This window comes from Lynx rufus, unplaced genomic scaffold (assembly GCF_022079265.1).
Source record: "Lynx rufus isolate CCGP_SWC_20201006 ecotype Redwood Valley unplaced genomic scaffold, mLynRuf1.p SCAF_7, whole genome shotgun sequence".
Lineage (NCBI taxonomy): Eukaryota > Metazoa > Chordata > Mammalia > Carnivora > Felidae > Lynx > Lynx rufus.
The window spans coordinates 71,948,714-71,962,500 of NW_025814889.1; the positions used below are offsets into that span (position 1 = coordinate 71,948,714).

The 13,787-nt window shown below is 38.4% G+C and overlaps 1 protein-coding gene across 1 annotated transcript in view; it reads right to left on the minus strand.

Annotated features, from left to right (window-relative positions):
• Positions 1-13,787, minus strand: part of NELL2 (neural EGFL like 2) — a 363,516-nt gene that overhangs the window by 169,184 nt on the left and 180,545 nt on the right. Inside the window, exon 13 of the mRNA XM_047066347.1 lies at positions 11,329-11,454. Within this exon, the coding sequence (XP_046922303.1) occupies positions 11,329-11,454 (126 nt within the window). The remainder of the gene's footprint in view (positions 1-11,328; positions 11,455-13,787) is intronic.

Below are 13,787 nucleotides of genomic sequence, written 5' to 3' on the forward strand. Positions count from 1 at the left end.
TAAACTCAGTGGCTTGAAACAACATAAATTCATTACACCTCTGTAGGCCAGAGGTCTGCCATTGGTCTATAAGGCTAAAGTCAAGATGTCTACAGGGCTGCATGCCTTTCTGGAGGCTCTGTTTTCCTGGTTTTCCAGCCTCTAGAGCCTGTTTCTCTAGAGGCTGTCCCCATCCATGATCCCCTCTCCATCTTCAAAGCCAGGAATGTTGTAGCCATAGTCACATCTTCCTCTGACAACAGTCAGGAAAGTTCTTTTGTAAGGACTCATGTGATTAGATTGAACCCACTGTATAATACAGGGCAATCCCCTCATTTCAAGGTCTTTAACCTTAATTAGGTCTGCAAAGCCCCTTTTGCCATGTGAAGTAACATATTTACAGGTTCTAGGGATTAGGATGAGGACATCTTCGGAGGCCATCATTCTGCTCACCACAAATAAGAACATAACTACCACTTATAACTGCTTACTCCCTTCCAGCTGTCATGTTGATTAATTTGCATACTTCATCTCATTGAATTCCAAAAACAACAGACAAGGTATGTAATATCATCCCACTTTAAGGATGAAGAAACTGAGGTTAAGAGGTTAGACAAGTTGTTCAGGATCACAGCTGGTAGGCAGCAGAACAAGGACTCAAATCTAAGAAGCCTGAATGAGCTAGCATCTTTAAGCTCAACTGCAACAAAATGTTCATGGAGAAGAGGAGGCTAAAGAGATGATGATTTGACTTGTATCAACTAAAGGGCGAGGCCCTGTGGACCTCTTAGCCACTTCCTGTCTTGTTTTTGTTGTTGCATTTCACAACATCTAATGGACACGTGTATGCAAATCTATTTTATAAAAATGCTTCAGGTAGCAACCTAATGGTTATGATTTTGTTCTAGAAAAATTCTAAAATCAGTTATTAGACCACACTGAAAATGTACTTTCATGGAGTTCCAGAAACACCAACAAAGCATTCTGCCTTCTTTGAAATAAAATACCATATCACCTTGATTCTAGGTCTGCACTGATTGTCAGATTGACTTAATAAGCAACTTTGGGGCAAACAAGGAAAAATAACATAAAAGAAAAAAGAAAGCACTGACTCTTCAACATACATCTCAATTAGAATGTGTACAGACTGAAATATTTCAGAAACTGTAAAACATGTCTTAGAATTTTCTACAGGATTTTCTGGCTTTATCTCTTACAATTCCATTCACACTGAACTTGCTATTATACAACAACCTATACTTTTGTGCCTACTCCTCTTTGTCCTGAAGTGTTGTCTCTCATTTCTTCCTCTCCTGAAATGTCTGTTCATCCTTAAAAAAAACCTCAATTTAAATGTCACATGGTGATGTCTGCCTGTATCCAGGCTTAAGCCAGATTATTCACTGCCTCTTCTGGGCTCCCCCAGCTCTCTGCACATTTCTTTGTTACAGAGTGTACCACAATGTACTGTAAGGATTTATTTTTACTATCTCCAATCTATTAGATTGGACAATAACCTAACCATGCACCCATATCAAAGTTTGGGTATAAAGAAAACTGAAAGGAATGTGTGACATCTCATGAAATTTTCACAATACCTTACACACAAGTTGTTACACAACACATTTTTAGTCCTCTCTCTATACCCTTATTCTCAACCTGGTGCTCTTATCAGTCTTCGGCTGAAGTGGGTTAGTCAACTATAATATTCAATGTCTGTACCAGGAAGCCTTTAGGATGGCCTCCAGTCATCTCTACCTCCTGATATTCGTGCCTTTCTGTCATCCCTTCCCTTAAGTATGGGCTGTACCTAGTGATTTGCTTATAACCAATTTACAACCGCAAAAATAATAGGAGGTCACTTACTGGCTTTGGTGAAGCACATTGCTATGTTGGAAAGGCTTATGTGGTAAGGAGCTGAGGGCTCCTTGACCTAAAGTCAACAGCCAGTAAGGAATTGATTCTTCCAATCACACAGGTGATCTTGGAAAAAAATCCTTCCCCAGCCCCGATGGACACCTGGATGCCAGCCTTATGAGAGGCCCTAAAGTGGAGGACCATAATAGCAGAGGAGATATTCCATGTCCAGATTCCCAACCCACAGACAGTGTGAGACAATAAATGTGTATTATTTTAAGCTGCCAAATTTTGGGGTTATTTGTTATGCAGCAGTCGAAAACTAGTACAATGTTTTTCCCTTTGATAAAAGAACTTTGAGAAAAAGTTATCTGTGTATATGGTATCAGAAGTTTTATGAAGAAAATACCAATACTAAAATATGTGGCCACAGACCATGAAAGTACTGTCCAACCACTCAGTGTGGCTCTGTCTCACTCTAGCAGAAGCACAGAGACAAGGCTTTGGCTTTGAGAAGAAACTCCCCCGTTAGAGCCCAAGGCATGACCGAGCATGACAGTGCAGAAGCCTCCTGGCCCAGGGAGTAAAGGAGAGCTTCAAAACAGAGCAATGCCATCAGGAGATTACACACCCAGTACAACCTTATATTGGCAACAGAACCAGAAGGTGAACTCTCTTTCATGGAGCACTCAAACACTGAGGCGGCAGAAGGAAAGTTGAATTTTCATACCAGGTAACATGTCAAAGCCAACAATCAAAGAAGGAAATGAAAGGCATCTGTTGAACTTCAACTCCGAGAATACTGTCCCCCACAGGTGCCTGTTGCTAAGACACTGCTATCATTACACTCCTGGCATATATAATCTTTTTATTCCCCTATGTGAGTTTTTGACTCTGTGCTTTTCATATAGAAATCTCAAAATAAAACTCAAATAATACATCTATTTGGGACCGAGGTGAATTAGGGTTTACCGACTAACCGAGGGAAAGCAGGTGAGGCTGGCTAATGAGGCAGCTCCCATCATCTCAGCGCTTCGGTGAGCTTGCACAGAGGGAAGCTCGTGTAGACGCATACCACTGAATGCTCTGATGATGAAACCATAGCCAGGCTGGAGGTCATACATGGACACGATGGCTGCACTGAGATGCCGCATAAAGACTCTGACAAGCTTGGAAACTGCTACATTGGAGCTGGTATGCTACCCCCACTCACTGACAGATTCAGATAGCACAGACTCCTTTCCAAGCTTTTCATCTTTAAAAAGGCAATTCAGCTCCCTGAGCCTTTGAGCCTGTTCCATTTTGAGCTGACTGCTAATTGTATGCATGCACATATGTGTTTCAGAAAAGAGATAAGCACATTGCCTTGGCCTCCTCACTAAACTGAACAGACATGATTCACTTCTGTTCTCTGCAAGTTTTCTAAACGTGGCCTGAAGTTTTCCAAACATTAACCCTTCCTGGTAACCACACTGCACATTCTTCTAGAAATGTTTTTGTGATTACATTTGTTTAAACTGCTTTTCACTATTAATTCTTTGAGTCCTAGGGCTTGGTATTTTCATTTGCTTTTGTGATCGTGTTTATATTTTCAAATTTCTCAATAATAACGACACAGTGTAATCATATACAGTGAGCCACATGAAATGCATAAGGTATCTTTTAACATGGGGGGACATATTTTAAATTGTAAAACCAAAAGTTGTCTGATTTTTCATATTTTATGAAATATACAATTTTATCATATTCTGCATTGTGATTCCAGGAAGAGAAAATTTAGAGTGGTTGTTCATAAAAATACAGAAGTCCTTCCCAACAGTCATGGCAGCTAGTGGCCAGATGGTAGGATTGTCGGATTGCTGATTGTTATTCTTTAGAAAAGAAATCCACATAGAAGCAGCCGAGCTCATAAAATCTGCTGTGCTTGAGACTGAGCAGACTCACTAATTATTTAGCGGTCGTATTCCCTACTCTGGGCAGATTAGTGTCCTCATAGGGCCCTGGATGCACCCATGCAGCCCCAGAGCGCCCCAATCTAATAGTCATTCACAGGAACAATGGAAAGTCCCTCTCCTGGGAAGTACAACAGATCAACCTGCTGAAGGAGTGTTCCAACTTCCAGAGAAAGTGCCATTCAGTTACATCAAGGCTTCTCTTTCTTTTTGTAAGTCCCTATTCACCCTTACATAATAAATAGAGTTGAACAAACAGGAAAACTGAATGCACTGCTCCAGCAAAACTATGTATTTTACGAAAAATAATAATTCAGTTGAAAAGTAACCAGAGAAAAGTGTCCAGTTGAAAAGGTCCCAGGGAAATGAGACATTTCCTCAAGAGGATGGCTTGTCTAACCATAATTGTAACAACAACAATGGTGGTAGCTAACATTTATTAAAAGTTTATTGTGTGCTAGGCATTTTACAAAAGATAAAGAACCAAGGCGTTTTACAACAAAAATAACCTTGTTTGTTTAGAATTTCTTTTGTGAATGCTGACATGCGTATTTTCACTTCCTGTTCTTTATCATTGTTCTCTCTGATTTGTGCTTCTCTGATTCCCCATCCTCTCTGCTGCCATTGTCCACACTATCTTATTCCTTTACTATTTATATACCAGTAATTATTGTAATACACACAGAGAGAATCATGTCTTGTTCTGTACTTTTGATTTTGATAAATCCATCAAGCGCTATTTTTAAATAGCTGATAATGAAGTTATTGTCCATTCATACAATAAATTACCAGCTTTAGTTTAAGTTCTTTTTGGAGGAATGCAGAATAAAAAATAATAATGTTATTGATGTCTTTCTAATATCAACTCTTTAAAAACTTAAGGCAAAGTACCTTTTCTAGCATTGCTTGCTGGGAAACTTTAAAGAAACACACACACGAGCACATGCACAGGACAGCTATTTGAGGAAGGGGCATGCATGAGTTACAATGGAATTAAAATCTTTGCTCCAGCTGAACAGTAGTAAATCCTTCTCTGTAACCTTCTGTGCATGACAATAGCATCCAAGACTCTTTAAAATGCTAGGACACCAACAGTAAAAAAGACAAATGAAGAAAACTGAATATCATCATAAAATTCATGACTCTTTCTCCATAATCACCCAACTACACAAGCCTGACAAACATGATGGTAGTAATGATTTAAAAAAAAAAAAAAATCAGTATTGACCATGTTAGAGAAAAAGAAGTAACTGCCACAATAAGATCATAAAATGTAAGCACTGGAAGTATTTAATGCTATAAAGGTTAAGGACTTTCAGAAGTAAAATCCTTTGGGGAATACCAGAAGAGGTTCTTTGTGTAACAACAAAAATGATGTGTCTAGTAAAACCCCTTGTGCTTGGACACTTTCTGGATGTGCTGTGATATGCGATACGGACCAAAGCCAGTATTAGAAGATCCTGGAGTAATAGAAGCAGCCAGGGTCAGAAGAAACCATATGGAGGATGCATCAGGAGAGTGTAATTTGAGGGGCCCTAAGAAATCCCTTCAGTCCCCTCTGCTGAGGCCTGCAATTTTATCACTGGAGAATCATTCTCCTAGGCTCATCTAAGGAGAGGTTTCTGATAAGAGAAAGAGGTTGGAATGGGGGTCAGGGGTCCTTACTGAGAAGGCCAAAGGCCAATAAAAGGCCATGGGACACCATAAAAAGTGAGAGAAGGAATACAGGAATACAGGGCCTGAAGGAAACTTGAAGAGGAAAAGGGAAAGTTTAAAAAAACAAGTGTACAGAGGCACCTGAGTTGTTCAGTTGGTTAAGTGACTTTAAAGCAAAATTTTTTTAATGTTTATTTATTATTGACAGACAGGGAGATACAGAACGTGAGCAGGGGAGGGGCAGAGAGAGGGGGAGACACAGAATCCGAAGCAGGCCCCAGGCTTTGAGCTGTCAGCACAGAGCCCAACGCGGGGCTCGAATTCATAGACTGTGAGATCATGATCTGAGCTGAAGTCGGACACTTAGCTGACTGAGCCACCCAGGCGCCCTGAAGTGACTCTTGACATCAGCTCAGGCCATGATCTCCCAGTTCATGAGATTGAGTCCCGAGTCAGGCTCTGCACTGGCAGCACAGAGTCTGTGCCTGCTTGGGATTCTCTCTCTCCCTCTCTCTCTGCCTCTCTCCTCTGCTTGCTCTCTCTCAAAATAAACAAACATTTAAAAAAAATAAAAATAAGTAAAATTTAAAAAATTTTATTTTTTTTTCAATGTTTATTTATTTTTGAGACACAGAGAGAGACAGAGCATGAGCAGGGGAGGGGCAGAGAGGGAGACACAGAATCCAAATCAAGCTCCAGGCTCTGAGCTGTCAGCACAGAGCCTGATGCGGGCTCGAACTCATGAACGGTGATATCATGACCTGAGCCGGACACTTAACCAACTGAGCCACCCAGGTGCCCCTAAAATAAAAGTTTTTTTAAGTGTACATTTTACAATTTCGATTGGGTGACCCTAAAGCAGGATTTCTCACCCTTGTCACTATTTGGGTCATATAATTCTTTGTTATGGGGAGCTGTCTTGTAGTAGATAAAGATTAATGACCCAGTTGGAAAATAACCAGAGAAAAGCTCCCAGCTGAAAGGATTCTAGGAAAATAAGACATTTCCTCAAGAGGATAGCTAGCCTAATAATAACATTACAGTATGTTTAGCAGTATCCCTGACCTCTATCCACTAGCCACTAGTAGCAACCCCCTTCCCCACAGCTGTGATAACCAAAATGTCTCCAGACATTGTTAAACGACCTCTGGCAGGTAGGAGGGCAAAACTGCCCTCATTGGATATCCACTGCCCTAAAGGATCATTTTCTCTCTAAGATGGCAAAACTTTTCATTAGCTTCTACCTTTCCCAATTTCCTGTTCCCACTCTAAAGCATTGCATAACAGTGGGAGGATTACAAGCTCCTCAACACAAAAAAAGAATCAGAATTCCATTTTTTAATTGCAATTATCAGAGCAGAGAGATGCAGCAGGAAGCTGTGAAATGAATGCCTTCTCAGAATGTTTGTCCTTTGATAATTCGACAGTTCTTGGATCCCATCTTTGTTTCCGGAGATATTTTACTCTTTGCCCATTACACAAGACCAGTTCCAGGAAGGGATGTCCAGTAAAACTCAAAAAGATTTGCCCAATTCAACTAATGCTTATAAGAATGAACCAAGAAAGCCATTAGTCCACATCAGTAACGAAGAAACTTTGTTATGCATAAAAATTAAGTTATTTTTGCAGAGATACTGGCAAGTGGGCTTCTAACATCTTGGCTCAGGTGAATCAAACCCTTTTCCTTCCCTTGTCTCCCCTTCCCTTTGTCTTTTCTCTCCATCCCTCCCTCCCTTCCTTCTCCCTCCCCTCCTTCCCTCTTTCTTTCCTTCTTTTTCATTTTCCTTCTTTGCTTGTAGGTATTTCCATTCTTTCCTCTATGAGAATAGGAAAAGATGTGAGAAGGAAAGAGATTAGGAAGCATTAATCAGAAAAATAAATAAATAGCACCCTCTCTGGAAGGACAAATATATTAAAGACTTTAGAAGAGCTTAAACTGCTACAGCATTTCTGCAACTGAATGATTAGCACAACTGTATAATAGAGTCAGAGGCCCAGAAAATGCTGATTTATATTTCTTCTACTGACTTCTGGTTCAGAATTATTATTATAAGATGTGTAGGGGACAATTTCCTCTTGGAATCAAAGCTAATGAACTGAAACTATCTATAAGAAAGGCAGTTTAAATACTGAATATTATAAACTAAATACGTAGGGGCACCTGGGTGGCTCAGTTAGTTAAGCATCGGACTTTGGCTCAAGTCATGATCTCACAGTTCATGAGTTTGAGCCTCACATCGGGCTCTGTGTTGACAGCCCAGAACCTGGAGACTGCTTCAGATTCTGTGTCCCCTCTCTCTCTGCCTCTTCTCTGTTCATGCTGTCTGTCTGTCTGTCTCTCTCTCTCTCAAAAATAAATAAACATTTAAAAATTTTTAATAAAAAATAAAAAATAAACTAATAATGTATTTCTACATAAAATATGAATCTTTCCAGTTATTTATTTTTTATATGGCTGCAAATTTAACAAATGGTGAATAATATGAGAACTAATAAGGAGGCTTATCTTCTGGCCCCCCTTTTGCCTCTCACTAACTGTATGACCATGGATAAGGCAATTAATCTCTTTGAGCTTCAGTTTTCCCACATGTGAAAGTTAAGAGATTGGACTAGATTACCTTTAAGAATTTTCCATCTCCCAAATTTTATTTTATTTTATGTATTTTTTAATGTTTTATTTATTTTTGAGAGAGAGAGAGAGACAGAGAGAGAGAGAGAACGAGTGGGGGAGGGGCAGAGAGAGAGGGGGACAGAGGATCCAAAGCGGGCTACCTGCTGACAGCAGTGAGCGGGATGTGGGACTCAAACTCACAAACTGTGAGATTATGACCCAAGCCAAAGTTGGATACTCAGCTGACTGAGCCATCCAGGTGCCCCCCTCTCCCAAATTTTATAATTATGGGGAAGATATAACTCAAATTATCTGAAACTGAAAGAAAAAAATCAACTATGTAATTCTACCAACTATGTAAGGTAATTCCTCTGTAGCATACATAATTTCCATGTGAGAGTGACAGGGTTATAAAAGCAAAAAAGGCTTCTTTTATTGATCAAAGCTCCTGGCTATAAAGTAACATGTATCGCTCTTGGATTCTTCTTTAAATTAGAATGATTAATTTTCAGATGGGGAAGCAACTCTGAGAGTCTGCTGGGTTCAGTGATGAGAATGTCAGTTATCTTATGGCGAGGGAGGGGGGAGCTCTGCAACAGGGAGGAGGGGCAAGCATACAGAAGCAAAACAAATTCAGAACTCCAGGAGCTCAGCCACAAATGTCAGAGAATGGCTTTGTGATGGTGTCTTGACATTTATTCTGGAAGGCTTGCATTTATACTGCAAGTATGTGGATGTCTGTATCTAAATTCATGGAAAGTAAATCCCAATCTTCAACAGAACAAAGTCATAGTCTGGTCTTACAGGAGCTCTTGAAAAGGTACAGCCTGGATACCTTCAGTTGCAAGGCAAACCTCCAGCAGAGGAGTCATTTCTTAGAGCCTTTTGTATAGCTGCTAAAGTTAAAGTGTGGAGGGACAGATTCAAAGAGGGAGAATTTAAACATTCATTTCCTTTACAGGAAGGCTGACTATGTGCTGACCCTGCATGGTCTAACATAAAAAGTTTCGCCAAAGATCGCCTGACTTTGGACTATAAAATAAAATCCACTCATGATCCCTAGGAAATCCAACTTTTATGTATGGATCTAAATTCTCAAATTTGTAGGCCTGCCCATAATACATAGAAAATTTAAGGGCAAGAAATCTTTCTTTAAGTGGAAGCATAGAAATACTGGTGCTAGCTGGAAATGCTAATGCATCATTAAGGAAATACATTCCATCACCTGCCAGATCTTGAAATTCTTGGCTCTGGTTCTTTAGGCACAAAAATCATGGCCTGAACAGCTTTTCTTAAAATGATCTTGGCCTTCATTGGCATTCCTACAATGGGATACTTTATTTATATCGTTAGATACTTTGGAATCTTAATGGAAAATTCTCCCTAAGTAGTCAAAAACAAATAGTAATCTGCGGGATTTTATTTGGAAGGAAAATACACTAGGAGAGGTAAAGCCAGAGCAAGAGATTCTCTGTAAGGCAAGACAGCTCAACGATTCCTTGGATTTACAGCCAACAGACAGGCTTGGAATGGAAACGAAGCTCTTGAAAATACTCTGCCCTGAAGAAACACTCCTCATTCAACAGGAGGCCAAATTATGTGTCATGTATTCTTACTTACAGTCTTGAACACTTTTTAAGAATGTAAGAAAAACAAAAAGAATCACTAGGAAGTATAAAAACGTACAGAGCTTTTGAGTCTTTCATGCCACGGAATCAGCAGACTCCTTGAAAACTGCTAGCTCTCCATTTTTTTTTTTTTATGAGCACATCTTGAAATACTCTGAGATGCAGTAGTTTCACTAAGACTTTTGTTGTTGTTGTTAACAATTACATTGGAACTCAGGCTTACTGATATTACCAACAATACAGCAAACTGTGTATTTTATTCTCTATATATTTATTGAGATTTGTTATTTATATTTTTTATGTTGACAAAGATCTCCGTAGTACTTCAAGAAACTCTGCCACTCGGTGTGATTAAATTTTGTCTAATGAAAACGTGCAGAATTAGTCCCACAATGTGGAAATATTTAGAATAAGCTGACAAAAAAGTGAGAATTTGCAAATCAATCAGCAACTCTATATGAATTCTACCTTCAAAATATCTTTGGTTATTCTCTATAGATTGGGAGGCCACTTCTCATTGTTCTTTACATGCAATATTTTGTTTTTACATAAATATTATATTTGAATTTAGTGAAAGACCTCTATCTTGATAAACAAGATATCAAATAGTACACATTATGGTCACTATAATGAAAACTTAGAAGAGTGTACAATAACACAGAGGCATAAGATGACACTTTTATTATAGATTCATAGTTTTACTAGCGTGTTATGTGGTCTCTTTCCCTGGAAACCTTGAAGTATTATTTGTACATCCATTAGACAAAAACGATAAAGTTGGAGATGGAGTAGAAAGTGACAGGGACAATAAAAAGTTACAAGATTAATATTTTAAGTACTCTCCAATGTTATGATTCCACACATTTTTTCTAAAATTTATTTAAGATTCTTCTATTTAAAAAAAAAAGAAATCCAAAGAAATATCTGTTTCACACCCACAATTCCTCAAACCCCATAGTCTTCAAGCTACTCTTCTAGCACCATTTTCTTTCATATTCTACAGGTAGGAACTCATAGAATACGAAGTGAATAGGCTGTTTTGTCCCAGGACCAACTTTAGACATGACTACACTCAAGATATCCATGAACAGGACTCTGGATGGTACTGACGGGAGTGACAGTTCATAAAACAAACGAAAGCAAAACTTCTTTGATGTGCTCAGCTGCATTTCCCAGAGACATGAAGGAGCTCGATTCTCTTTAATATTCCCATTTTCTAGCACTGCAAGAATCTATTTCTGAAAACATCACATTATTTATGTTATCCTTCCTCTATGCAAAAATCTACTGCCATATAAAGGAAATTTTTAAGGGTTGTTTCTCGGATTTGCCATTGGATTCACATAAGTTTTGAGCATAAAATTGTTTACATTTAAAACTAGCATAATGTTAATTTGGTTCTCTAGTGTTTCTTTACTCTCCTAACAGGGAGTATAAAACTTACCCAGGGCAAGCAGGTATTCCTTTCCTTAGAACAGGTTCAAAATTAACTACCAAATCAAGGAGATATGCTTTTCCTTATGACTTGTTTTGTTGTAAGGGAGTATTTATGGCATCCTTTTCCAAAAAATTAGAGTTAAAAGGAACCTTTAAAAGTAAACTTAAGGAATAGGAAGATTTTATTTCACAAATAGCTACTGTTTACCTGTACATGAATAATCATCAATTCTGATGTATCCAGTTTTGCAGATGCACATGAAAGAACCCGGGGTGTTAACACACATTGTATTCTCACGGCAGTAATGGCGCCCTTCAGCACACTCATCAATGTCTGTGAAGAAGAAGTAGGGCAAAGAGGTCAACAGTGGCCAATATTCTAGAGTTTCTCTATAATTTTCTTGGAGAAGGCAATAGTTTCCAATTGAAAAGCATTTTTTAAAAGTATTCAAAACATCTCCTTTAATAAGAATGCTTGATGTTCAAATGACAGAAACTGTAAACATTTTTTTCCAATAGGTCTTGCTGGAACTTCAAACATGTCTATATATTTCAACTTGCAACATTCTAAATATAGTTAGAAAATTTCAGCGCAATCATCCACCTCTGATAAAATGAATCAGAAAGTACAAGTTTGCTACCTTGGAGTCTCGGAATCTTCAAACGCTGAGTATACCATATATTATTTTTTGATCTACTGGCTAGTCTGTGTATTTGGGGAGGCCGTAAGAGGTAAATAAAATATTTACATACACCAGAACTTGAATAACTTAAAGACAAGAAACCAATACCATATAGTTTATTAGAGATAGAAGTAGAGATATAGCTATCCCAGTGTCTGAATAGAGATGAAATTACAATGTAGAGACCTGATATAAATGAAAAACTGTAAAATAGTAGTAAGATATCATATTGAAGAACTTCCATAGAAATTCACACACCAAGTTTTGAGTGTAAAGACATGGTAAGTCATAACAGGCACTGGGAAGAATGTGAATTTTACAATAAGACTGTCCCCATTTTATAGCACCTCTCTGCATGGAACATAAACTATTTCACAAATATCTTGTCATTATGAAATACTCTTTATGAAGGGCCTTAATGCATTGTTTCAGGCATCCCCAAAGTAGCAATGCTCTCATTTCTACTATTAAGAGAAATGGATCAATTATAGGAGATAGTCTGGTGACTGACTACTCCGTAAGTCATGGTATCCATATAACCCAGTCCTGAGAGTATCAAAAGAAGTAACTGATGAAATCTCAGAAAGTTATATTTTAGAGGTAAAGGGATCTTGGCAATCATCTAAGCTAACTGCTTATTCTACAGATGGGAAAATGGAAGCCTAGAAAGACTCAATTTTTCCACTAAACTACTAAATGAAAGTTAACACAATAAATTACAAACTTCTTAGCATAAAAAGCTCTTTCAGTTCTGGCCCTTACTTTTTCAGTTTTATAGATTATGACCCACTCCCTTCTTCCCTCTCAGTGTTCTGGCCACAAAGAACTTCTGATCATTCCTCAAATGGACCATGCTCTCTCATATCTACCTGCCTCTATACATGCTGTTCTCTCTATTCCTTCTTTGCCTATCACCACCCTTAGTGGATCTTGGCCACCAGTGGATTATTCTTCAAGAATCTGTTTAAACGTCTCTCTGTGAAAACTTCCCTAATAAAGTAAAATTCTCCCTATGCAGTGCTCTCTTGGAACTTTGTGTTTCCATTGCAGATTCATCCATTGCGACTTTATTAAGTTTTATAAGCTTCTTCTCGCCAGTCAGTCTTATATACTCCTCCAGGGTAGAGATCATCTAGTTGTGTCTCTTAACTCTAGCTGCACATTATATTCATCTGGGATACTTTTTTAAAAACATCGGTTCTTGGGCCAACTCCCAAACCCCCACTCCAAATCTTATTTAGCTATGTGTGGTGGAACACAGGCAATGATTTCTTTTTTAAATCTTCCCCATGATGAGTCTAATGCAGGGATCAGCAAAATTTTTCAGTAAAGATCTAGATAGTAAACATTCTAGGCTTTGGGACTTACAGGATCTCTGTTGTAAATTTAAGTCTGTTTTTCTAGCATGAAAGCAACCACAGGCAATGGAAATAAGTAAGCCTGGTGATATTTCAAAAAAAATTATTTATAAAAACAGAAGTTGCATCAGATTTGGCCTGCAGGCCCTAATCTGATGATCCCTGGTCTAATGTATAAGCAGGGTTAAGAATCACTAAGTATGTAATTCATTTTTGAACTCACAATAGCTTATAGGGTGTTTGGGATATTACAGGGTCAATAAATGCTGCAGAATGAATGAATAAATGCTTCAAGGCTAGCGTAAGGAAGATCTAAGAATAGATCTCAGTGGTGCCTGAATGGCTCAGTTGGTTAAGTCTCCAACTCTTGATTTTGGCTCAGGTCCTTATCTCGTGGTTTGTGGGAAAGAACCCCAAATTGAGCTTTGTGCTGACAGCATGGGCCTTGCTTGGGATATTCTCTCTCTCTCTCAAAATAAATAAATAAATAAACAAATAAACTTTTTTTTTAAAAGAATATATCTCAGATTATCTGACTTCTAGTATAATACTCTTCTCATGATATCATGCTACTTCTAAATGTTTGCACTAGTCTGCTAGGCAAGTATCACATTCAATTACAGCCT